The sequence below is a fragment of the Dermacentor albipictus genome, chromosome 7, assembly GCF_038994185.2.
Source record: "Dermacentor albipictus isolate Rhodes 1998 colony chromosome 7, USDA_Dalb.pri_finalv2, whole genome shotgun sequence".
NCBI classification, from domain to species: domain Eukaryota; kingdom Metazoa; phylum Arthropoda; class Arachnida; order Ixodida; family Ixodidae; genus Dermacentor; species Dermacentor albipictus.
The window spans coordinates 4,538,232-4,564,898 of NC_091827.1; the positions used below are offsets into that span (position 1 = coordinate 4,538,232).

Below are 26,667 nucleotides of genomic sequence, written 5' to 3' on the forward strand. Positions count from 1 at the left end.
GACTCGGGTGTGCAGCAAGCACTTCCAGGAGGAAGATTTCTGCTGCGGCGTCGGGTCTGCAATGTTCAGTGAGTAGCAGAAAGCGCACACCGAGACGTTCGCCCGCGCGCGCTATTCGCCTCATGTTATGAAGCTCTAGTCTATGAATTTGTTGATGCAAGATACTGGCAAGTTCACTGGAATGGACAGCGAATGGTAAGAAGCACATTAAAAAAAAAGGCATGGCATATGCTCATATTTAAGTTAGCACCAAACAATGAATGTACTCTGGGTTAAGAAAAAGAAGTAGCAGGAAGCTCCTTGCTGTGAAGACCGATAAACATACATTGCAATGCCACTTGCGTAGTAATGATAGTGAAATGTCCAAGAATTTAAAAGAAATAAAAAAAGTAAATCGTTGCAACAGCACATCACAAGTCGACGTAGGCGTCGAAGTCCCTAGTTATAATGAAATTATTGTTTAACAGCTCTGATAGTGTCGACTCAACAATGGTCACTTGTGTACTGTCAAATGCTCATATGCTGCCATCTAAAGCTCACGGCATGGTGCGAAGATGCACTCACAGAGAAAGCCAAACATTGTGCATGGACATGCATGCAGACGTGCAGTCGGTCGCTGCGAACCCGTGCAATCGCTGCATTAAGGCTTCATTCTGTTATACTCCATTTGGTTATAGAGACAACCCACTATAAGTGCATATTTCACATAGTTTGCTCGCAGCCATTGCCCACCTTTCCCGCAAGAAACCGGTTTGGGGGACTCCCATCGCTGCGAACGTGCGCAGTGGCCGTTCACTGTATGAGTTCAGTAAAAGTGTCTTTAAACCAGTCTGTGCTTTCTGTTTGTCCAAGATTATTATTTTGACAGTAAAGAACTTCTGTCGTTTGGAGAGTACTTACAGATATGTACAGGAGGGCTACCGTGTGGTGTTTTTATTGAGCGCTGAAAGCCAAACCTATGAGGAGTGCGCTGCGTTATCCCTCATACTATGCAAGCAAGGTGCTTCCGACAGATGGTGACTCCATAAGTCCCTGCCACCAGTACTGTAGGAGCCGAATATACTCGGAGAAAATATCAAGGGAAAGGAAAAAGAAGACATTGAAGAGATGGTCGGCTTGGGAACAAAGCAGTAGGATGTAAGGTCTTACATTAAGCAGTTTCAAACCTCTTGCTGGGCATGTCTGCTGTAATACGCACACACAAACATAAAAATAGATTTTATAACCTGGTGGCTTCACAGACTTGACCCATGCTCTTTTCTCTTCCATGGCTGCAACTCCTTGCACTGTCTGTAGGTCAAAAGAAATAAGGAATAGCATTGACATTTCTCACATATTTCACTTAAGAAACTCTAGGCATAGCTATAGGAATTGGGGCACGCTTATGATATTTAAAGAGGCCCTGAACCACCCCTTGGGACTGGTGAAAAATACAGTCTCCGGATAATGCACGCTGCGGTGGACATCAGTGCCAAACTTTGCAGTTGTTCGTAGCACGCAGATCGTGCAAGTGGAGTGCGAGGTCACCTTTCTCTCAAACGCTCTCTTTTCAACAGGATCCTGCTCCTCACTCTCTTCTAGATGCTTTAGTTCATAATACTACTGCAGATTCCCATATACAGCTGCTACTGACAAATAGCTGGCATCAATCAAGAATGGTGTTTGGGTCAGTGTGCTTCTTCCTACTGTTACTGTGTATATTTATTGATGCAGTTTAAAAGCAGGCTGAAGTAATTAAGCAGGTAATTAAGAGCCCGACCAGCTTTTTCAACCCCCCCCCCCGAATATATATATATATCCTTTTTTTTTTTTGCACTTGAAGAAACTTCATGTGACCTCGAAGAATTGTCCATTGAAGTGATGGCCTTATGTGAGAACTTACAAGACCTCATAGTAGGAGACAGTTCAATTTCACAGCCTCAGTCCTCTCCCACCACAAAGAATCTGGCATCTCTCTGTGGTGTAATCTTCCCTTGTGTAATTGTATATATTGCTCACTAATACTGCTTCACATTTCCGGCGAAACTGCAGCCTCTCTCTCTTCTTTTTTTTCTTTTTCTGTGAGTCCCGAGTATAAGCGCTCCTGCACGTGACTGCTGTTGATTCTGATTTCGAGTGAATCGAGTTTGGCCTCATTTCGGTTACTGAGTGAATTATACAGGGTGCCCCAACTATCATGCACCAAGACTTAAAGAAAGAACAGTTGCGTTGCTCGAAGAAAACCTAGTGCATATTGTTTCCCGTACAGTGGAGTAGCTGCCAGTAATTCTTTCGTTCTTGAAATTTAATTCGACAATTGCAATGAATTACCTAATTTGAGAAGTGCTGTCCTAATTAGCAAAGTGTAAATGAGGCATATGTAGGCATCCCCAGACACCCCCAAATGACATATAACTGCTGTGTTTTCAGCAACATACTACTTGCATGAAATTTTTTCAGACTAGCAACCAAACTTCATGAAATATGAAAAATACTATATGACTGCGCTCCCACCCACATCATAAAGCAGCGGCCTCAAATAAGCTGATTGAAAGCAACTGCATTGCCTGTCGCAAACCCGAAGAGATGGCACGTCACCCTTGGTAATAGGGAAGGAACACCAACAGCAGGTTTCGTGGCGTAGAAGCTAGCTATTCCTTCCTCTCTACATCATTCTTATTATCCGTCTCTCAAAGCCGACTGATCACATTGATAACAAAGGCTATGGATAATGCGGCCGAAGTGCCACTCTGACCACGCATGAAACGCGAAAAGCAATGTAATGGGCATAGCATGTTTCAAAATCCCGGCTTTGCTTGCACCGCATCGACAGAGTGTGCACGCAGATATCTTTCGCTCCAGGAATTTGCTTCGGACCAAGGCCAAATTAAAGTGACAGTTTTATTTTTCATGAGCATACATAAGTGCTCCAAAAACAGGGTCGTGGGAAAAAATAAAAACGAAATAAACATACTGGGGAGCGACCCACGTGTAGAGAAAAGGCAAAAGCGATGGGTTCAAGAAAGTAAATATACAACACGTCTAAATGAGACGAATTGGCTATCGGGACGCCTGCACAAAAAACAAACAAAAACATACATCAGATTTCAGTGTGCCCTTATTATCTATAAATTCGTAAGCGCTGTTGAACACCAGCTGCTGCCTAGAGGACGTGTTCTAATAGGTCTCCTTTTGCAGCCACGCAGCACTCAGTCTGCTTTTTCACATCTTCAGTGGCTTTCTTGATGACAGACACTTGAATTCTATGGCAGACATCCATTATCCTTGTCTTGAGCTAATCTAACGTCCGTCTCGATCATGTAAGCACGATTTTTCACGTAACTCCAAAGAAAGAAATCGAGTGAAGAGAGGTCATGTGACCTAGCTGGCCGATTTAGAGGCATCTGCCTTCCCATCTATTGTGCATGAAAAGTTGCATCCAACCAATTTCGTGCTCAGCTGCTGCCGTGTGCTGGTGCTCCATCTCTCCGTCACAGCCAAGCACGCACGCAGCAGCTTCTCTCCAGCTCTGAAATGGGTAGGCCACCTGTGATACATACTCCTGAGGAGCAGGCTGCTTTTGCTGAGCAATGTTGCGAGCAGAACAGGGAACAAGCGCGTCTACGCTGTCCCGATGCTGCAGCAACGGCGAACTGAGGATCCGCCAGCCTACCAAGCCGTTGTTTAATGAACCATTGGGAATATAACCCAGTGATAAACACTAGGGCCGCGCGTTTCAGCTTCGCTGGTTAAAGGGACACTAAAGGCTAACATCATGTCAACATGGACTGTTTAGAAACCATTCCAGAAATCTCGAAATGCTTTTCTCATGCCAAGAAAAGACTTAGTTTATGAGAAAATTGCATCTGAAGGGTCCGAATACCTTTTTCTCCCGCCACCCAATATCTCCCACCACCCAACCGGGGGAGTGGTGACGTTCCATAAGTCATCACCATCCTTTGCTGCTGTTGGTCAGTAAAATGGCACCCGACAGACGGCAGTATCGAGTCAAGACAGAATGGTGGATTCAACGCTGCAGCTGCTTCTTGTTCAATGGTGTAGACCGTTCGGGCACCCTGTGACGTCACATGGAAGTTGAATTCCCTGCTATTTGCAGTTTGTGCAAGTTTCGCAAGCCCGCAAAACCAGCGCAGCACTACGTGCTAATGAAACTACTGAAACGCGAAAGTGTGGGCAGCGCGGAGTCGAGCAAAAACAAAACCTTTAGACTTCCCACATCGTTGTCAAGGGTAATTTCAACGAGTGTATTTCTAAAAATGAAATGGCAAGGAACAAGTACCATTTTATTTCATCTTATAACACAACACAAGCATGCCTTTTGGAATGACTGGTTGAGTACCGGTGACAGAATTTAACTGAGGCGTGCTTTCATCATCGGGCAAGTACTTGAATGTCCCGGAGGAGTCTCTAATTATGTCCTGCATCTACCTCAATTTCTCGATTATTAAGGCTCTGTTCGCGATTATATTGATGCCTTAGCGATTCTCAAGAACTAAAATATCACCTTAGCTAGACTTAATATTTGCCTTTAGTGTCCGTTTAACCATCTGTACTGAGTGCTTGGGCGATGATTTTTTTCTTCATTTCCTTCATTTCGTTCTTGCTAACTCAAAAGGAGCCTGTTCGAGGGCGCTGCTTTATGATGAGGATGGGAGTGTAGTCAGGTGGTGTTCGCCATATTTCGCAGGGTTTTGTTATCAGTCGGAAAAACATAGTGCGCAATTGGTACGTCACTGAAAATACTGCAATTAGATGGCCCTTGGCTGTGCCTACATATGCCTCATTGACACTTCGATAATTAGCATAATGTGTCTCGAGTTAGATAATTAATTACAATTACCTAATTAAATTTCAGTAGTGAAAAAAGTACTGGCAGCTACTCCACTGTACTGGAAACGATATGCACTAGGTTTTCTTCCAGTAAGGCATTGCGCTTTTTAAAAATCTTGGTGCATGATACTTAATTGGGACACCCTGTATATATTTATCACCTTTGCATGCAAGTGACAATGTTTCCATCCCTAATAAATGTAAATTATTACAAGTTTTTTAAACAAGTCGTTAGATTTGCTTAGTGGAAAAAGAAGTGATACTAAGACACATATAATTCACGTGCATTTCACACGCCATTGAAGAAAGACTCTGCCGAGGGGTGACTAAAGTCTACAAATTTTTTTTTTTTTCAGGGTCAAAAAAGCAGAAAATGCATTTTGAAGTGAGGTGAACATAAAGCAACATATTCATTCTCTAGGCATAAGCTATCAATACCTTTAGAGATACTTGTTAATTGGCTACCTCCTTCTTTTTAAAAATATAATAAACTTTGGTCTCTGTATATATTTAAATATAGTGTATATGTGCATGGTGTTTACAGTGGAAATTTAAAACAATGTTGAAGTGAGAAAATATGCAGTGAATAGTACAAGTGAATACATGAATATAAATATAATTATGAAATAAAGTGAAAACACAGACGACAGCGCTGTGCTCTGTGTCCCTCTCTTCATCCTGTTGTTTAGTGCTGTTTACTTCTCGTAATACAACATCAAAGTTGAACTGTTTGCTACGGTGACATTCAGTAGGTGAAGTGTTGTGGCCACACCCCACTCCGCTTTAGCCTTCACAGCGCAAATCATTGAAGGAGTGGAAGCACCGCAAACCCTATGTTTATTGCCAATAATTCCACTTCTGCTGTACGCATTGAAGAACATTTTGCAGCAAAATATTTCTGAAATATTCTAATTGAACGACAAATGCATTTCTTGACTTCAATAGACATGGTTCAGGGCCCCTCTAAACAAAGGTGAGTATAAAAATATGTGTGCACATTTTTTGCAAGAAAGGACAGTGCGGCACATGCTTGGGAGTCTACAAGCATTGCATAACAAAAATATTGCAAGCTACTGGTAGCTTGGGCACTCAGGAATAAAGATATACAGTACGGTCTACTCTTGCACAAAATTTGCAGGAACATAAAAGTAATATGCCAGCACTGATTACGGCTCAGTTCTATATGAAAATCTGGAAAATATTTCTTAATCAGAATGTCTGTTCAATAAATTGCCTGATTTTTCTGAAGCTGAAGTGTAGTGAAGTTATGTTGCACTGAATGCCAATGAGGCTTTCAATTTATAGTGAAACTGTGTTTTACGGCAATCTTTTATTGCATAGACAGCCTGGCTTTCCAGTTTTTCTCCAAAATACAGAAGGTTTTCTCCATATTTACAGCAGGTGGTTTTTGTGGGTTATTGTCAGCTCATTAAGGCCAATCTGCTCGAAAGCATGGACCATGCATTAATCACTGCTTAATCACCACTCCGTGCGCAGTCACTGCCAATGCTGGGCAGGTTGACTGCAGCAGGTGCCGACAGTGAACAGCAGGCACCTTTTCAGATGGTCGCGGTTGCCATCATTTGCCACTTGTCAAAATGGTACTTGCTGTTGGCACATGTCGAATAATAATAAATCTAGTGCCAAAAACACGATCGGAGAGAGAGAGGAGTAGATAAAAAAAAAAGAAAGGTAAAAAATTGTGTAAATGACACATCAGTAAGTTTGTTTGATTCAGAAATGCATTATCTGGAAAGTGTTTGTTAGTTTTGTTAGCATTAAGTGAGGTGCAAGCACAAATACGATGTGCATGCGTCGTGAAAAAGAATACTTTTATATGCTTACTGCCTGACAGCGCTCACCCTGTCTTTATGTCCTACCCTCTCTGTGACCATGTTTCCGGTTCACCTGTCAGATTACCTGTCACCTGTCAAAGATTATGAAATAAGAAGGGCCCCGGAAAGTTTACGCCACATACCCCCATCTCTGGGTCTATCCGCCGTTCATGCAAAATGTTGACAGTCAGTAGTCAGTGCATTATTCACTTGAAACCTTCGCACCCCCCGTGTAAATCCAAAGCTAGTCTTTTGATTACAAAAAGCTACAAAAAGAGAGCGCTGCGTGTCAATGAATGGTGTCAGGAACAAAGCTGCCGTATGGCGTGTCGCAAAGATAGTGACTGTGAACAACATTGGTGCCATACCATACACTAACTTTCGTTGGTGAGGCAGTCGATTTGTTGGTTTTCCGAGAGTTGTGCAGCTGCTGCAAACAGATCTGCATTGAATGAGCACCTGTTGTGTTGTGTACTTAATTCTAATTTTGTTTTTTCAGATTGGATTGAGATTTAGCAGATTGAGCAATGCAACACAGTAATTTTCGAACACACTCGACCCCACTTAATACAATATTCAAGTGCTAATTTTGTAATAACTAATAATTGTTATACAGGGTTGCAAGAAAAACAACATAGGCGACAAACATACAAACATTTAAATTCAACACAAAGAAGTACAGTAGAATGCACTTATAGCACTACTGCTTTTGACAATACTGAGATGCAACAGTGAGAACCTGCACCGTTAACTTATGTGCATGTTCTGTTAAAATAAACCATTTATTACAATGCTGCCATGCCCCATTATTAGTTTCAACAATTAAATCTGGCTACTGGGCATCTGTGCCAAAAGGAAAAGGAAAGTGAAATCAAGGAAAAGAAAGAAAACTTGAGCCGCTTTGCTGCATCTGCTTTTGTGCAGCGCACCCTGCACGGCACGCCTTCGGCAGCCCTATCCTATCTTCCTTCCATCCTTCCGACGTCAGTGAGAGGGTAGGAATGATGGAAGAGGGAGGCACGAGGCCAGCAATGGCATGTGATGAAAGCATGCCGTGCAGGGTGCATGGCACAAAGAAGGGTAAGGCACTGTGGCTCGCATTAAAACTTTTTTTCCCCTGGGGATTTCGCATTATTTTTCTTTTTGGCACACACCCAGTAGCAAGATTTAATGGTTATAACTGATAATACGGCATGGGAACAGTGTAGCAAGCACTTTATTTCAAAACAGAACACACACAAAAGTTTACAGTGCATCGCCTGCTCATTGTTATATCTGATATATTGTTAAAACTAGTCGTTGTAAATGGGTACGACTGTACATTTAATTTGAATTTTGCATTTGTGCAATCATGCTTTTTGCATTGACCAAGCTCCATAGATTAAATGCTAGTTGCCTTCAACACAAGGATTGAAACTGCCCATATGACTGGCTATCATTGGGCAAAGTTATCTGCATTTAGCCTCCAGTTCTTCCTACTAAAATAACTAGAGGGAAATAGATCATTCAGCTACCATGGAAATGATGGACAGTACAAAGTTTTCTCCAATCCTTGAGCTTGTAGCTTCAGGCATTCTTGTGGATTTGTTTATTACACTTTTTCTAAATTTCCAAGCAATCATATTTTTCTAAAGGCACAAAGCCAATAAGTCTCTGTGCACATACATAATGACTGTTACACTTTCAAATTGTTACACGTTTCATAATCAAATTGTTACATTTTCCAACGCAATATTTTCTCGGAAACTGGTCTATTGCAATCTCATAAAGCCACCTAAAGCCAGAAGGATGATGTTTAGGCAAATCCATGAACAATTCACCATTCTCATACCGGATGAAATGCCATGCTTGCAGCTTCTGTAGGCACCAGTGCCAGATTTCCCTCCAGTAAATTCTGTACGAAACTCTAAGGTGCTAAAAATACAGGAGGGTCCTCACCGTGGGCAGATCAATGAGCTTCTGCAGCTCACTGGGACCCATGTGTTGAATGTGGTTGAAGTTCGACGGCGCAGATATCATCCTCGACCGCCGGTCACCACTGTGTTAAATAACAAACAAGGACAGAAGTCTATTTCAGCAGCATGCTTTCTGTTCATTAACATGTGATTCGGCTGCATGTGTGTTCCAAGTGGAAACAGGAGTGGATTGATGAAGGGAAGCCTCCCATAGGATTTTCTAACAGACCATTTACAAGGTTGCTTAACAGCAACACTTATCATGTAGAAGTTACGAGGTGCCGATATGGCCTGCTGACCTTAGGACCTTCCCTAGATTGTATTTGCACACATGCAAACTTACTTTGTACCATGAAATAAAGCGTGAGTTAGCATTAACGTGTGTAATAATGCATTACAGTCCACACCCATTACAATGAATCCTCATACAATATATTTTTGCATATAACGAAACATTCTTTTCACTTAGTACCTGCCATGGTGGCCCAGTGTCTTTGATGTTGCACTGCTAAGCCTGAGGGTGCAGGATCAGATCCTGGCTGCGGTGACCACATTTTGATGGAGGCAAGATGCAAAAACACCTGTGTACTGTGCGTTGGGTGCATGTTAACGAACCTCTTATGTTGATGTTCGTTAACATGCACACTATGCACAGTACACTCGCCAGCCACCACAACGGGAGAAGAAGACCGAGGGCCCAGGCCCTACACAAGACGCACGGGACCAGCTCCGCTGTGGTGTACGTCGACGCAGCCCAGTACTCTAATCGACCCCACACGTATGTAATTTGCGCCGTTACAGGCCCAGGGCTCAAGGCACAGACAGCTTCGAGCTCTCTATGCGTTGCCACCCCCACCGAAGCAAAATAAGCCACCATTGCGTTGGCTCTGGCCTCAACAGACGCCTGTATAGTTATGAGCGACTCCAAAATCGCCATAACAAATGTTGCACGAGGAATAGTGGCACAGACTGCACTAAAGCTCCTACAGTCACTATACAACACAGACGAACCATACTCAATAAAGTTGATATGGATCCTGACTCATGCGGGGAATCCAGGGAACGAAGTGGCCCACCAACATGCTCGAGGATTCGTCAGCCGAGCAGAGGGTCGGCCGGAACAGGAGACCTCAAACGAAGTCCTGCACTCATATCACGACATCACCCCATATTACAGTCTTACACGACACACTACGCCTGCACCACATGGTAAGCTAAACAAGCGTCAGGAGATAACCTGGTGCAGGTTACAGACACACTCATAGCCGAACCCCTACGTATACTTGCACATTTACCCGGATAGAGTACGGTAAGTCCGTACTGTCATCTATGGGGTGAGCTAGCAATGCTCAGTCACATCCTCTGGGACTGTGAGGAGGACCCTCCTCCCCCCATCTCCTGGTCTCCCCCATCACCTTCATTGTGGGAGGAAGTGCTGCTTAGGGAGACACTCCTCAAAACAACTTTTTTTATTACTTTTATTAGAGGTTTCAAAATTCAGTCAAGTATAGAGTTTTCTCTGCATATTTCAAATATGACACTACTTCTTGTGTAGCTGTTATACCGTATTTACTCGCATAATGATAGCACTTTTTTGTCAGAAAAATGGACGCAAAATCAGGGGTACGATCATTACACAGGTTAAATTTGCCGTGAAAAGAAAAAAAAAATTTGCTTCATCCCGCATTTGCTGCAGGGCACCAAAACAAAAATGGCGGACGGCGGAGCAAGCCGAACACGCCGAATGCGATTGGTTTTTTTTTGCTTCTCGTGAGTACATTACCTGCGTTGAAACAGTTTCTTCCGTATCAGTAATGAATAATATCGTTAATATTGGCAAGTTTGTGGCAATAACGTAGCCATGTCCACTTTGAGAGGACAGAAACAGATGGGCGCGCTTAGCTGCCAGTGACATAGAAACACATGGCCGGCATGCTGCGGGAACTGCGGCATCTGTCTTCACTACTATCCTAATGCGGCACGTTTCCGCTAAGGGTGGGTGAATATCTTAGCTGTGTTACAAGTGTCGGCATATGAATAGGGTACACTTTTAACGTATCAGTGTAAACGTCGCTACTATCGTTGCCTCTCACGATTTGTTGCGTGCCCACGAGTGCAGATGAGAAGAATCGAAAGGCGCCTTTTTTGTTGCTGTTGACCACAACCATTATAAAGCCTACACATAAAAAAGGCAAGTTTGGTTGCAGCTTTTTTTTAGTCATGGAAGCGCGGAAAGTGATGAAAGTAATGAAATGAGGCATATACTTAAGAATGTTTGGTGCGTACAGACCGCTTGGTTTGTCTTGAAGAGTCGTTCGCGTAGCATTCGACAGATGGTAAGCGCAATCAATATTAGCTTGGCCTGGCACACAACATATCACTGCGGCAAGTTCTGGGTACAATCAATACAGGAGTGTGATCATAATGCGAGTAAAGACGGTAGGTTTAGAGTTATGTGATTCACAACAGGAAAATATAGTCATTTTTATAGGCATTTTTTTATGTAATGAATTTTCACAAAAGCATCGTGCTGTAGCTTGTTTAACTCACTGTAGATCACAAAGTGCCAATATCTAGACAAACAGTGTGTACAATTACTGAAGCTATGCAAAAAATTGGAACATTTAAAGAATTTTTTTTTCTAAATTCTCTGAAATATAACCATGTACTTTTGTAACTTAACCACATCCCTTACTGCTTGGAGATATTGCAATTTCAAGTAGATAATAGCACTGTACATATATTCAAGAGTATGTATGCCAAATTTCGCTAGCATAAGACAATTATAAGTGTACAAGATTAATTTCATGTGATTGTGCAAAAAATTAGTTGAAGTGTCCTAACTTTTTTTTTTATAATTCCAGTAATTGTACATGCTGTTTGATTAGATATGGCACTTTGCGGTCTACAAAGAGCTAAATAAGGTACAGCACAAAGCGTTTTGTGAAAATTTATTACATACTAAAGTGCCCGGCAAATCACGCTTTTGCCATTGTGTAGGACTTGACTCAAGAACTATAGCAGCTATGCGAAAACTAATGACATATTTGAAATCTGCTTGAAATGCTCAATGAGTGGGTGGATTTTCAAATCTCTAGTACAGAAATTAAAGAAATTATTTTTCGAGGAGCGTCTCCCCTTAGCTCTAGCCCGGACGTGCAAATCCAAGCCATGGAGCAAGCCGAAGAGGTCGCTATCACTCATCGCCTGGTGGCCATCTGGCTATCCTGATGTGCTTATGAATTAGCTCCCTACTCTGACGAATAAAGTTGTCTCTCTTTCTCTCTCTGTTAACAAACCTCAGGTGGCCAAAATTAACCCAAAGGATTCACCCACTATGGCGTGCCTCATAATCATATCGTAGTCTTGGCACATAAAAGCCCAAAATTAAAAAAAAAAAGAATCTTGTTTACTTTGGTCTGCCTATATTATCAATGAAAAAATTCTGATTCTGACCCAGCTATAACTAACAACAGGCTACAACAGGCAAATTTTGTCTAGATGGTGCAAATACAATGTACAGTTGGTCACGACACTTTCACACCAGCTATGTAAACCCAAAGCTTATCGTGCGACGAGTTGTTTGAAGCAACAAAAGGAACAAGGGGAACGAGGGGAACGAGGGGCCTCCATATGGTGTGTCACAAAGACTGCAGCTGTGAGCCACATTGCTACCATGCCATACACTCGCTTTCATTTGTGAGGCAGTTTGACAGCTTTTGGAGTGTTGTGCAGCTGCTGCAAATAGACCTGCGTCGCTTCAGCACCAAATCGTTACTTTAATCGTAGATGCCTGATGAAGCATCGTTGAGTAGGCCTAGTGGCACGGGAAGTGCGGCTGTGACGAAAAGTCGCTGCTGACCAATGTGGTAACGGGCTGCAAGCTATCACGGAATAGCTGCCACTAATATGTTTGTATAGGCAGCTCATCAGTGATCAGTCCCGCAACCACGCGTACAGGTTAGATTGATGACTGTTGAAGCGGCATCCGTCACCACATATCCTGCACGATCTGCATGCCTATTGGCAGGTAATCGGCCCGATCTTCGCACATACTTCATTGCTTTCTGAGTACTGTATCTACCATTGTTTTGCAGTAAAGAAGCAGTGCTTACCCCTTTTGTTTCTCGGCTTCACGTACTGAAAACCTCCGCCTGGCTCGTGTCACGAGTGCTGCGGCCATGGAGGACGTGGATCCTCGTAGAGAGGGTGCCACATGTGACATGCCTCCAGTCATCACGGGACGATGGGACCCCGATTCTGTGGGCCCACAGATGCGAATCGCATGCTCTCGCCTATGGATTGGGTGCATGTAGATCACATGAGGCGCCTCGGTGACAAGAGTGAAGCACACCTGCCCATCACGGCACAAAGGCTTTGTCTGAAAATTAAAAAAAGTATGGTATTACATTAATGGCCCATGAAATACATTTCAAGGCTGCATACAGGCTATGAAGTCGTACCACTGTAGATGAGATATTCATGTGTTGAAATGATTCAATACACAGCGATGAACAATTAAAAAGCACTAAGCAAATGATCACATCAGTTAGCATCCCACACTCCATGCTGGTTGCGTTTCAGTGTACTTGATGCGTTTAGCGGGACTAAGACAACAGCACAATACAATCACTGACCAATAACTTGGACTCAATGGGGCTTGCCAAAACGTCCAAATAATCAGGAGTTCGAAATACCTAGGGGTGGGACTGCGTAAAGACAATTTGCAGCAATATTTTGGAGCAATAAAATTGCATTTTGCAGCAATTTGGAGCAGATAAAATTTCATTTTGAAGTAGTATACAACAGGCCAATCTGAATTTCGGTGGAATAATGGAATATGGCAGCGCACTTTGAAACTATGATGAAACAGGATAAACAAACACGAGCGCTGTACTGCAACTGTCTTAAGCAACGTCTTAAGCTGAATTTTGAAGCAGATTACTCTGATACTAAAGGTGTCTAATGCTACAAATTTGGGTAATATTGTCTGCAGATTTTTTAATTAGTGTTAGCAATCCCAAAAACATGCATTCTGCAATAGTGAATGTGACATTTTTAAGTATAGCCTAAGACATTTTTTATCAATACATTTTTCTTTTATGTCCTGACAGTGTAGGTGAAGTGCTTGGAAATGAGGAGATGGGGGGACGTCCTACTCCAGCAGCTGCTGTGTATGGCACGGCCCCTATCTTGAAAGCGATCTGAAATGGGGAGGACAGAGTGCACCGAATGCCGATAGCCTTATGTGCACTATGTTTTCACTACTCAGTTCGTGTTAAAGCAAGAGGCAGCATAAAAGTCTATTCGCCCGCTGCTGTCGCCGCACTTTCTCACTGCAGAATTTTGACAGCGAGTGCACGTGGTGATCGAGTGAGATGTGTTCAGCTTTGCTTGTGCACGCGTCGCACCATGCTTGTCAATTTATTTAGTAAGTGAATGATGACAGGATTATACGATTGATGAAACTACTATCCTTACTTCCTACTTCCTACTAATTTGCTATCGTAATCGACGCTTCACCTTTCGGGAGAAACAACAACACTTCTTTAAAGCCACTTTTGCATAACAGATCAAAGCAGTTCCAGAGCACCTAATGCTTAACTTTCTGGTATAAGTTATACAGGAGCGTTAAGAACAGATTAGAATAGTTTTATGCTGTACCGTATAGCGTAAAACTATTCTAATCTGTTTTTATTCCAAATCCACCATTAGCACCTCGTGATAGGTCAATATGGCTCAGGCCTCACCCATATGGGCATAAAGAAAGATTGGAATAGTTTTACGTTATACTGGCCCTAGAGACAGAGACACCCGCCCGCTGAACCCGCCACAGCGCGCGCCTACTGAATATTGAATTTGTTCGCAGCGCCCTCAGCCTACTTTTTGTTGTTTTGTGCCTCAGCGAGGGAGTGCCGCACCGCTTGTCCCGCTCAACCGTATTCTAATAACACTGTAAAGTACGGCCGTTCCAACAGCAGCAACAACAGATAGGAGTGGCCGTGTGCGCACTGGCCACTTGCTGGAAGCGCTTAAAAGTCCAGTGTTATAAGCGTGAAAATTACAAGAAACTGTGTGGGAGGCGCCGTCGTGCGGAATGTGAATGACTGCGCTCTTTTTCAGAGAAAGAGCTCGCTCGCTGTTTGCAGCCACTGTCGAAGCACACATGCCAAGACCTTTCTGGCACATCGTGGCACAATTTCAGTCAGTTTCCTGTGTTTGGCGCAGTTTGGCACAGGAATTTGAGTTTGTACCAAACTGGCATAATTGGCACAGGAGTCCAACCTCAGGATACTGTATTCATAAAAAAATAATTGACTTTATTTAACAAGTGGCCAAAACAGGTTCTCGGACTGTTGCTTTAAAAGCTACCATCAATCTCACGTAACCATAGGCAAGACGCAGCGTCTAGGAGCGACAGCATTCTTGCCACAGTGTCAAACATGCTATTTTTCGCATGACTGGCATAAGACACATAAGTGGGCCCCATCATTCTCAGCACAGTGCAAAAACGCTGCCGCCCGTTGATGTGTCCGGTGATGGTCAAGCAAAATATCAAGCAAATGAATGCATCTATCAAAAGTTATTGTCCATGAATGAGGCCCAAATATGTCAAAGTTTGTTGCCGCGCTCATATACACTTGCCCTTGGCATAGACATTTCGTGGCCGTGATTTTCTAGCGATGAATTTTATGCTATTCCTCCTCACGCTTCATCAGTGGTCAGAGCAACGCTCTGCACATGTTATCAATGGGATCAGCCAGCAATGAACACATGATAAGAGTGACGTAGGATGAAGCAAAAATAATCACCACAAGATCGTGGCCCTTATCTCAGCCATTGTCATTCTGTCTTTACTACAGAGAGCTGAAAGCATAGTCAATGCATGCACCAAATTCTCATCGGCGACTCGGTTTCGCTAGTTTCAGTTTCACGAGGCGCCAGTGACATGGCCGACAACCATGCCAGCAATGTCTCAAAACGAAGACATCACTATCTCTGCTTGACTCGGTGGCCATATTAGTAGAAAGTTGTGAACGCGGAGTCCGAATTATATGACAATGTGCCGTAAGGAGCCCAAAATATTGGTCGTTCTTATACAGTAAGTTTATGGGGCTAGTGGCAGTTCCACCGAGCTTTCTGAATATTCAAGCATGCCCTAATAACTGGCGTCAGAATAATTGGCCTTTGACTGTATTTCTAATGCATCAACTTTGGGCCAGTTGGTCCGACATGATTAAAGAAGAAAAGAACCGCGACATCAGACGGGACATGACGAAGGAGTGGAGGTGACGACCCTAACCTAAACTAACCTAACCTATACCGCTCGTCCTGGCCACTCCTTCGTCTTGTCCCGTCTGAAGTCACAGTTCTTTTCCTCTTTAATCTTAGTGCATCAGTCATGCCACCATGAATAAACATGAACATATGGATGTTAGTACGGCAGGCAGAAGTGCTCTTTATGCACCTAGCAATCATCTTTGAACTAATGTCTCTGAAATGCCACATAAGTAGTCCTGCCAAGAACACCCTCGCAGCTTCAACACACCTAACCAGAGCAGCTATCTTATAGAATGATGGAAATACAACGAATGCACATATCAGAATGCATGCTAAGCAGGAGTTAGTTATCGCTGGTCGGTTTCATGCATATAAATATGACAGGTCTAACCATGATAAGGTCTAACATTTGAGTGTATGATAATTTTTCCTTTCATGAACCTTTCTCCACGTTGTGGGATTTTGCAAAACTGATTTGCCATATTCAGTGTCCCCGTATTTTGAGTTGTCAATTAATTTGCCTTGCACTGTGATCTGTTAGCCTCCTGGTTAGCTCAGATGGTAGAGCAACCGTCTCAGAAAGGCGTTGTTCTTGGGTTTGAATCTCGGACCAGGATGAATTTTTTTTCAACTGCCAAGCCTTCCTTCTGAGAAAGTGATATGGGTTTCCGTTGCAGCTTCATGCTACATTCGGGTGGATGGTAAATTTCTTTTCATGACATATTCCACTGAAGAAACATTTGCTTTGCTTGTAAAATGAAAGAAAAAACATGAGGTGGGAGTGGGATTGTGGTACGACTTGCCTTTTTGAGGTTCATTGTTTGCACCCAGTCCCCAGATGTCACCTCGAACACATCCACGTGGGATTCCATGTACACACAGAGGTACGAGTCAAAATAACCTGCACATGCGTTTACAGATCAGTTTCAGGCTGCAGCATGTTTCAGAGCTGTGACGATAAGAAAAAGAAACAAATGCACCAAATATGCAACGCATACACACACAATGACTTTAGAATTAAGTGTATGACATCAAGCATTACACGGAAAACCATCTGGCCAGTTAAAAGCATGAGTGAAAAGTTCGGTCACCTGCCAATCAAAAAAGGAGAGAAAAAAAAACAAACCAAGAACTGACCATTTGGGGCACAACCCCAATTTGTTGGAACCAGAAGTTGTATGGAACTCAGGTTAGCTGTTCCATATGAACAAATGTTCTGTATGAAACCTAGAACATCAAAGGTTATGATTATTAGTATTTTTTTTTTGCTTAGTCAGTGACCCTATCCTTTATTCAAAATGCCGCAACAAAGAAAAAAAAAGTGTCGTTTATGCAAAAGTACTTTGCTTAAGCTACATGTATACATGCGAAGTGTTTCAGAATGTGGTGCCTAAAAAATGTGACTTTCTTCCCGAACACGAAGCTTGACACTGACACATGAACTCTGCGAGTATCTGCACAACCTAGGTGTAAGTTTTTCAATTATAGTCTTCGCTGTCAGGCAACAATGAAATTTGGCTTTTTGATGAGCAATGCATAAACTATTGGGAATGCGTGTACAAATGAACATAGAAATGAGCCAACTTGGCAGTAACATAATTTCACAACATGATGAAAGACCTGTCTGCAACAACAGAAAGAGTTCCAAGTTCAAAGCAGATGCAATTTCTTCTCAAAAAGTGAGTGTTAATCACAGTGAGATTTGTCATTTGTTTCATTTTTTGGTGCTGAAAATGTAACATGGGATATGAAAAAAAAAAGTGATGCATTTTTTTTTTCAAGTCTCTTTCCTCATATTCAATGCCAAAAGGCCAGATGAATCGCATATTTTGCTCTGAAGAGGAAAACAATTGCAAGTAAAAGAAGCTGCACTGAAGTGGACAGACTGGCTGCAATTTATTTGTCGTTTGACAGATATAACATTGCTGAAACCAATGCACATATATACAAAGGATAAGGCACTGTCTACAGTATTTTATCTATATGGCTACATCTGATTTATAAATAGGATGTTTGCAGTGATGGTTCTAGGCTCTTGATGCTTATAAAACATACACTCAAGGTTTTCGAAACTACAGCAAGAATACTGAAAATCGTCACCTGACATATTGCATTAGCTGGTACAACAATGGCATCAATGCAAACAACGGTTTCCCCGAAAAGTTCCGAGAGGAGAGGCTGCCATACTGTTTTTAATAGGTGCACAGTGAAGACCGACATGGAAGGGTATGCCTCTGCATTAAAATCAAAGAAAGTACAATATGCAGATTCCTTAACAGCAGTGGTATTACCGTAAAAAGCCACACATAATACAAGTTTTTTTCCCCATTATTAGCGCCCCAAATTTTTGCCTCTTACTATATGCGAATCTGAAAAAAAATTTCAGTCAGGAATTTGGGCTAGAAGTTTTGGTTTCTTTATTGCTGCGTGGTTACGGCTTGGTTTCGTTATTGCTGTGTGACTACAGCATCGTTTCTTTATTGTTGAGTGCGCACGTTGGCAGCACACATGCAAACCACGCTTCACGAAGTACATCTTTTTTATTCCGCATTGAAGGACCAAAATGTACGGACTACGAAAACAGTACTCGGCTGCTTTCAAGAGAAAGGTTATTTTGGCCGCATAGGACATCGGCAACAGTGCGGCCGGGAGGCAGTTTGGCGTCAACCAGGGAAGCATCTGCGTGTGGCGTTGACAGAAGGAAGCCCTTTTCGCGTGCAGCGGAACGCGAAGAAGCTTTTGCTGTGCGAAGAGTGGGGCATTTCGCAAAAGCTGCCCGAATCGTTCTGCTTGTGGCTTTTCAGCGCCACATTATTTCGTTGCGCAAGTCCAAGAACTTCCAGCTAGGGCAAATCGGCAATGCTGACCAAACACTGGTTTATCTGGACATGCCATCGCCCCTCACCGTGCACAATAAGGGCTCTAAACAAGTTTATTTCTGGTCCACTGGCAACGAGAAAATGCGAGTTACCATCATGTTATTGTGCATGGCATATAAATGCAAGCTCCTGCCCTATGTCGTCTTCATGTGCAAGACAGTTCATAAAGGTGAGGAGCTGCCAAAAAATGTGGTCGTGAGGTGCCATGAGAAAGGCTGGATGAACGAGAATCTTGTGCTCGACTGGATAAAGTCTGTCTGGTGTAGGCGGCCCAGCGCAGTGTTGTCGTTCCTGTCTATCCTTGTGCTGGACGCATTTCACTGCCATTTGGCCAACTCAGTGAAGACATTGTGTGAACCCGGCACTGAACTAGTCGCTATCCCGGGTGGGATGATGTCTCAGCTGCAGCCTTTAGATGTTTGCATGAACAAGCCGTTCGTGGACACGGTCAAGCGGTGTTACGCAGATTGGATGCACTCAGGTGAGCCTGCAGTGATGCCGACCAGGCGGCTGAAGCAGGCTTCGCCAGCCACGCTATGCAAGTGGATTGTGGACGCATGGGCCAGCATACCAGAGGACCTTGTGCCTCGTGCATTCAAGAAGTGCGGCATCTTGAACACGCTCGATGGCACAGAGGATGAATATCTTTGGGAAGATATGTTGGACAAGGAACTATACGAAGAGAGCACAGCTGAGGAAGATAGCGATACAAGTGCGGAGTGCAATTTAAATAAATGTTTTCCTCATGTGTTCCTAACTTGTATTATACATGGATAAAACTTCTTTCTTTTCCATTTCACGTCCCAAAAATTTTGCCTCGTACTAGTGTATATGTGGATTCGTATTATAGACGGGTTTTCACGGTAGTTGATGAGGTCTGAATTCACACTACGGCACTTACTGCTACTTGAGTAATGGCAAGGTCAAGACACACGGTTGAGTGAGTTCATTGGTCACAGCTTGCATGGAACACAATAGACAAGGAAGACAAAATATATTTTTCATTTCTTTCAGTGTCTCCTTGTATAATGGATTCTTCTTCTGATGCAATTCCATGCAGCCTGATTAGGCGTTCTGTTCACTACCATGCGTACTCTGAAAGGCTGACACAAAGCTTCCAATTAAGCAGAGAGCAATATGGACTGCAAATACACAAACTGCAAAAGGAGCAACTGCAATGCAATAAGGTTGTGGCATCCTATGATTAAACGACTGTCCACTGACATCGTGGACAGTTCTTTCGGACAACTCCATCGTCTTTATATAGAGGGCGATGCACTCGGTGTCAATAGCTGCCCTTCTGCTAAGGGAGTTTAATAGAGCTTTTGGTAAAGGGAGATCAGCGATCTCCCTCGGCGGCTGAAGGGAGTACTCTCGTACCCATACTGGTTGTAAAACTGGGGACTTAATGATTACTTGCATTAAAACTAATGTTGCGTGTGTTTAAAACATTTCTATTGAATTAAATAATGGTTCAAGCATAATTCAACAACAGTTATTTTTACTGCTGCACAATGCTCTCGACCTAGGCTGCTTGGCACCATGTTTTTCTCCTCTTTCAGGGCATTCACTTGAACCCGACAGAAGGGGGTTGAGTCGGCTTGTAGGCCTGGAATATGCCGGTCGAGTTCGCTTGCAAGTTGGGCTGAACAAGCATTGTATCGGGCTCAGTCAGCCCAACTGCATGGGGTAGGTTGACCGAGCCCAACCCGACTGCAGTGTCCGTGTAAACGTGGACGGGTCGGGCCCGCCAGTGCTGAGACTTGCGCTGGACCACTGTAGCGTCGCGATTTAGGCACCAGCAGCAGGAATAGTGTCACGACAAGGCCAAGACAAGCATGAATGATCCGAATATTTCGTATAATACGTTTATTCAGATAATAAAATCGTGTTATGATGCTGCTTTCCCACTACAACAAATAAAAACCTACAAGAAAGCTAGGAAGCCGTGGGTAACTCGAGATATGTATAAAAGAATGCAGAAACGTGACAAATTATTTGATACATTTATTCGGTGCAGGGATCTTGCGATACTAAATGAATACAAGAAAATAAGAAACAAGTTGACTTCAGACCTCAAAAAAGCTAGAAACAGGTATTACGAGCATATGTTTTCTACGGTATCAAACAATCCAAAGAAATTATGGAATGCAGTTCGCAGGTTAAAAGGAACCCAGCATAACACAAACCCGAATACTCTAACGTTTGATGACACTGAATACAGTGAAACTTCCTTGGCTAATAAATTCAACGATCATTTTTTACTTGGTGGTGGGTCATCCTACTCTAGTGGTTCATTACTGCCACCTGAAAGATTTCTAAACCACGAGACTTCCAATTCTATCTTCCTATCACCCTGCACTGAAATGGAAGTGTATACCGTTATTAAGGCTTTAAAAAAAGATACTGCAGCAGGGACTGATGACATAAAAGCAGGACCAATCATATCAGTTGCTGATGTTGTCTCGGCTCCATTATGCCATATCTGTAACAGCGCTTTCGTGAATGGCATTTCCCCCATTCTATGAAAATTGCCAAAGTGATTGTATTGCATAAGGGAGGCTCTGTCACTGATTTAAACAACTATAGACCGATATCCATACTACCTCTTTTCTCAAAAGTGTTGGAACGACTCGTAAAGTGCAGACTAACTAAATTTCTAGATAAAAACCACGCCCTTGTGGACCAACAGTTTGGCTTCCGTGAACACAGATCTACTGAAATGGCACTTGTTAAGATCAAAGAAAAACTCCTCAGTAACATCGAGAACAAACTATATACGGTTGGTCTTTTCCTGGATATTAGAAAAGCTTTCGACTCCATTGAACACACCATCCTATTTAATAAACTGACATACTACGGAGTTCGCGGTGTGGCCCTGAAACTGATTCAAGATTACTTCACTACCAGACAGCAATACACGTGTTATAATGGGTTTTGTTCACACAAGAAAGAAATTGCACTCGGTGTCCCTCAAGGGTCAATTCTGGGTCCCCTGTTCTTTATTCTATACGTAAACGATATTGTAAACATACCGCTTACTCCAGACATAGTCTTGTATGCTGACGACACAAGTTTGTTTTTCTCAGGTGACAGTTTACGAGTGTTAGAAACTACAGCTAATAATTGGTTAGATCAACTTTCAGTTTGGTTATCAGCAAACCACCTGCAGTTAAACGTCAATAAAACAAAATACGTGGTTTTTAAGCCTAGAAATAGGCCTGATGACTGTGCTTTTTGTGTGAAGTTCAATAGTTGTGTAATCGAGCGGACTTCAGCTTTTAAATTTTTAGGTGTGCTTTTTGATGAGAACCTGAGTTTTACACCTCATGTAACGAAGATTCATTCTAGCATTTGTAAGTCAATAGGCATATTGTTTAAAATTAGATACTTTGTTCCTACTTGGTTGAAACTCCGCCTGTATTATGCTTTAATTCAGTCTCATCTTAGCTATTGCCTGTTGGTATGGGGGACTACATTCCAATCAAACTTGGATCGATTGATATGTCTCCAAAAACGAGCAGTTCGCTGTGTTGAGAACCTTGGACCCCGCGATCACACGGCACCTTTCTTCATAAAGCATGCACTTTTAAGAATTAATCAACTGTACGAACTTAAGCTCGCTATACACATACGAGGTGAACTCGAGAAAAATTCACTCATCTTTTATCAAAACCACCTCTCAAGTTACACCCAATACAATTTCAGGCATGACCATATTAGAGTTCCATTTTGCAGGACGAACTACGGTAAAAAACAATTAGCATACTTAGTCCCATCCTTCATAAATGCACATCCTAACACGGTCACTATCGCGCAAAACTTCAGATCATTAAACTGCTTTAAAAGTGCCATGAAAAAATATTTGCTTTCCCTTTCTGATTGACATTGTGCTAATTGGTTTTTTGTGTGTCTTATGTACAATTATTTTAAGTGCGTTTCATTTTGTGCTTGTATATATGTTTGTGTGTGTGTGTATATATATATATATATTATGTATATAGTTTTTTTTTGTGCTTATATTACTCTGTTGATCCTAAACGGTTTCTGCTTAGAAAGTTGTATAGTTATTATTGTATTTAATGCACGTATGTTTGCAATGTATGCTATGTACGTCTAATCCACGCTATTGATATGTGTGTATACTATCTGTATGTTATATGCTACCACACTGTTGAGCAATGTATGGGTGACAGGGCCTTAGTCAGGCAGACAATGTACTGCCTTTAGCCTTGCCATCCAAGACCTTCACTGTGTCTGAATCAATGCTGAATAAAAAAAAAAAAATTGTGCAGTGCAACCTCATTGCAGTGATAAGACACACGAAGACGGCATCGAGAAACGGAAGTGCAGTTCAAATGCGTTGATGTCTCAGCTCGACGCTGTGTGCCATTGTTGTTTACTCATCAGAGATGTGTTCATGTAAATGCGGTCACGTCGAGCACAGTCAGCTTGATTTTTTACTCCATCCGCTCTCCTCAGGCTCATGTAAATGTAGCCTTTGTCGTGCTAGTCGTGCAGTGGTCAGTGCGGTCACTCGTGACTGACATCAGCACAGTACACAAAATAAAATAAAAGCTCATGAGGTCATCGTGCACAAAATGTTGTGTTTTGAGTAGAATTTGCAGCACTTCAGGTCACAGAACACAAACCCTACTCACCAGGCTGCAATGAAACACACAGATAAGTACAAGGTGGCTAGCGTTGCTGTCAGCACTGCTATGTTTAGCAAGCACACATTTATATTTAATGAGTTGTATGTTTTGCACTTCAAATATATTGATTAAGTTGCGTTTTACGGAAGAAGCGTTTATAATAGCTAGGAGCGTAATCAGAAGTTGCGTTTTTGTACTAGTTCAAAAATCGAACACTGCTGAATGCACCTCTGCCGGCTTCTTTTAATAACTTGTTATTGGCCATGTGACACAACCAGAACTTCTTTCAGGTCCTCTTATCCTAAAGGAGTTTGTGCATGCCCGTGTGACATGGGTATTACTAATGTTGCCAACTAACTCCTTATAATCTTAATATACTGAGCGCACTGCCAGTTTACTCAAGGCCTTGTGCTCTACTGATTATGTGCACTTAAGATGTATCATTGCATATGACTCTAGCTCAATGGTTATCGGCACCAATGTGAGTAGTCCACGAGCAGCACAACTGCAATTCAACATGCAGAATGCATGATTAAGCATCACACTCCATTCTGTCATTCTTAGTTTCTCTGCTGCATCACAACCTTTCTGAGGACACAAGTCGTGCGCTGGTACATCGGCATCCGTTCACCCATGCCTTTGATTACACTGCTTATGGGAGAGGCCAGCCGGCAGTTTTGTGTTGACATCGACAACAATGGTGATTTTTCTGTATGGTTCTATCGAAGTAAACCTCGCTGGGCAGCTCAACATACTCAGAAACGCTAACAAGGGAGTTGAAAAGAATGACAGGCAATGAGCGACTCACTGACTGACAGGGGCACAGCAGAGAACATGACCTCCTTGTCGCGGGTCTTCTTCCCTTGGCCGTTCACGAACACTCCCAGCTCTGGTGACATAAAAAATGCGGATGGCATGATTTATGCATAGCATCAATTAAAGGGTATGACATTTGGCGTATTAGCCAAAGACAAAGTGCTGGGGTCATGGGATTGTTAACGACTTCAGCATTCCTACGGAAAAGTGTGTCATCATTGCGAACCTGAGAGCTTCTCATTGAGCTAAGGCAAATATAGGGTGTCTACCAAGTTGACATTCCCAAATTCCCCGAGTTTTCCAGGTTTTCCCTGAGTGGCTTTGTAAAATTCCCTGAGTGACACAGAAGAAGAAGAAACAGAACTTTATTTGATGTCAAGATGGGCTGACGCCTTGTAAACAGATGCTGTCACTCTCCAGTAAGCATCTTAAAAATAAAAAAAGGAAGCAACTTAATCCAGTTTTATTAATAAGTAGTAGTGTTTATTTTGATCAAAAAGATAACAGAAGGGAGGGGTCAGTGAAAAGCACAGCAAATAAAATACCTTGGAAGAAAAGTAAAATCCATTGCGAATTGAGTCGAACATTCTCAAATACAAATAAAAAGGAGAGGCATACAGAAGCAAATATTTTCGAATATGAGCTATTTTTACCAATTGATAGCAAGCTCATTCGTATGAGGCCCGAAGTTTGGCGCAAGTGAAATTCTCTCTCTCAACAGCTGTTAAGTCAACCTCAACTGTCCTAACATACTCTCAGGCCGCACACAAGGCCTCAGTGTTTCATATCACTGCTTAATGAGCTTATATTGGTTTGGATGAGGAACACCTGCATATCGGCGGCAGCTAACACATTTTTTTTTTTTTTTGCGAGCTCAAACGCCTTTAAAGAAGCGATGGCATGCTTCCTTTCCCATTCATTCCTCAATGCGTAGGTCCTTTCTGTTCTCGTCCTCCTTCTACCAAGGGTTCACCCCACGGACCATTTGAAGCATCGTCTTCGTTAGTTGTACAGTCAACGTTTGATTCCTCGGACTCCCTAGGGGCCGCGAGTACGTCTGAAAAATCAGACGGCTCGAAAAAAATGAATGCATGTCTTTTACTACCCTTAAGGGCTCAAATTGCCACAGGCACCACCCGAAATAGCTCTGAATGCTTGCCAGTGCACTTATTAGGCATACCGGAGCTCGTACTGTGACAGGGGATGGCAGGTGCACACGTATATAATTAAAGGGACCCTGAAACAATTTTGACGATTTTCTACAAACGTGCTGAGTCGTAAGAGTAGGTTCTTCTGATCATTAATTGACGCATCTAAGTGCTTTGCGTAAAGCGTGTAATTTATTCTAAGGTTTTAAAGATGCACATCGCTACCGATTGCAGCTCATTACGCGGCGAAATTTTAAGCCGCCCCTACCCATATGACGCAAATCACCCATACGACGTCAGTGGGGCGAGCTATCCAATTGGCTGACCAGGGCACGTGATCGATAATTTTTCCAACTTTATGGTAAACAAATGATGTTCGTAATAGTTGAAATGTTAGTTAATTTGTTTTTATAAAAAGAAAGTAACATAAAGGGGATGCACAAAAACAATTTTTCAGCACACTTAAGCACTTCCGGCACACAGCAAGTGTCGTCTGCTTGTGTTACAACGTGCTCTGTCTTTGACAAGAGCTCCGCTGTCAGTGTCGGTCTGTCTTTTTGCGAGCGCTATGATTTGACTTTGTTGCGTTGCGGACTGCAAATGTAGCAACTGGCAATTTATCAAGCTGCGACATCGTGCCCCTTTGCAAGCCAGTAGACGAGCGGACTGGCTGCAGCGCATCGGACTGCCGCTGTCTGATCGGCGCCAGGATTTGCGCGGTTGCGGCCGTCACTTTACAGCGGAAGATTACTAAAGCAATAGTCTTTCGCAAGTCCGGTATTAGGGTAAAGGCAAGCACAAAAGGGACAGGGCCTGGCCATGTCCCCTTGCGTGTCGTTTCATGGGATGAACAGACGCACAAATGTGAATGCTCTGCATGGTGCAGCCACCTGGTGGCATAGAGCTCAACCAGACACAGTAGCAGTAACAAAATGTATTCTTTTTTGCTGCTGGTGTAAATTTTTCGCAGGAGTGTAATCGTTAACACATTGTTTTTGTAAATGTTTAAAATGTTTTACACTTGGTTAGAGACATATTAGCTCTTTCTTTGGCTGGTTAAGCTCTGCGCCAACGGGTGGCTGGACCGTGCACACCGATCAGGCCGCTCACGTACATTTACGCTTAAGTTCCTTGATCAGCCTAAGTTTATGCTTCAACCGTTCCATCGAAACGTTCCGCTAGTGTGCGGTTAATGGAATACCAGACACGTTGGGCGCTGAGACAGAATGCTCGCAATGCACGCTGCTTTGATAGCTCTCGCTTGCGGT

The 26,667-nt window shown here is 42.8% G+C and overlaps 1 protein-coding gene across 5 annotated transcripts in view; it reads right to left on the reverse strand.

The window, feature by feature from the left end:
* Positions 1 to 26,667, reverse strand: part of gek (serine/threonine-protein kinase gek) — a 309,659-nt gene that overhangs the window by 21,319 nt on the left and 261,673 nt on the right. For all 5 annotated transcript variants that reach the window (XM_065455026.1, XM_065455025.1, XM_065455029.1 and 2 more), the window contains exons 37-41: positions 24,244 to 24,324; positions 16,705 to 16,802; positions 12,736 to 13,001; positions 8,604 to 8,703; positions 1,227 to 1,290 (exon numbers count right to left, since the gene is read on the reverse strand). In XM_065455026.1, coding sequence (XP_065311098.1) covers positions 1,227 to 1,290; positions 8,604 to 8,703; positions 12,736 to 13,001; positions 16,705 to 16,802; positions 24,244 to 24,324 — 609 coding nt within the window. The remainder of the gene's footprint in view (positions 1 to 1,226; positions 1,291 to 8,603; positions 8,704 to 12,735; positions 13,002 to 16,704; positions 16,803 to 24,243; positions 24,325 to 26,667) is intronic.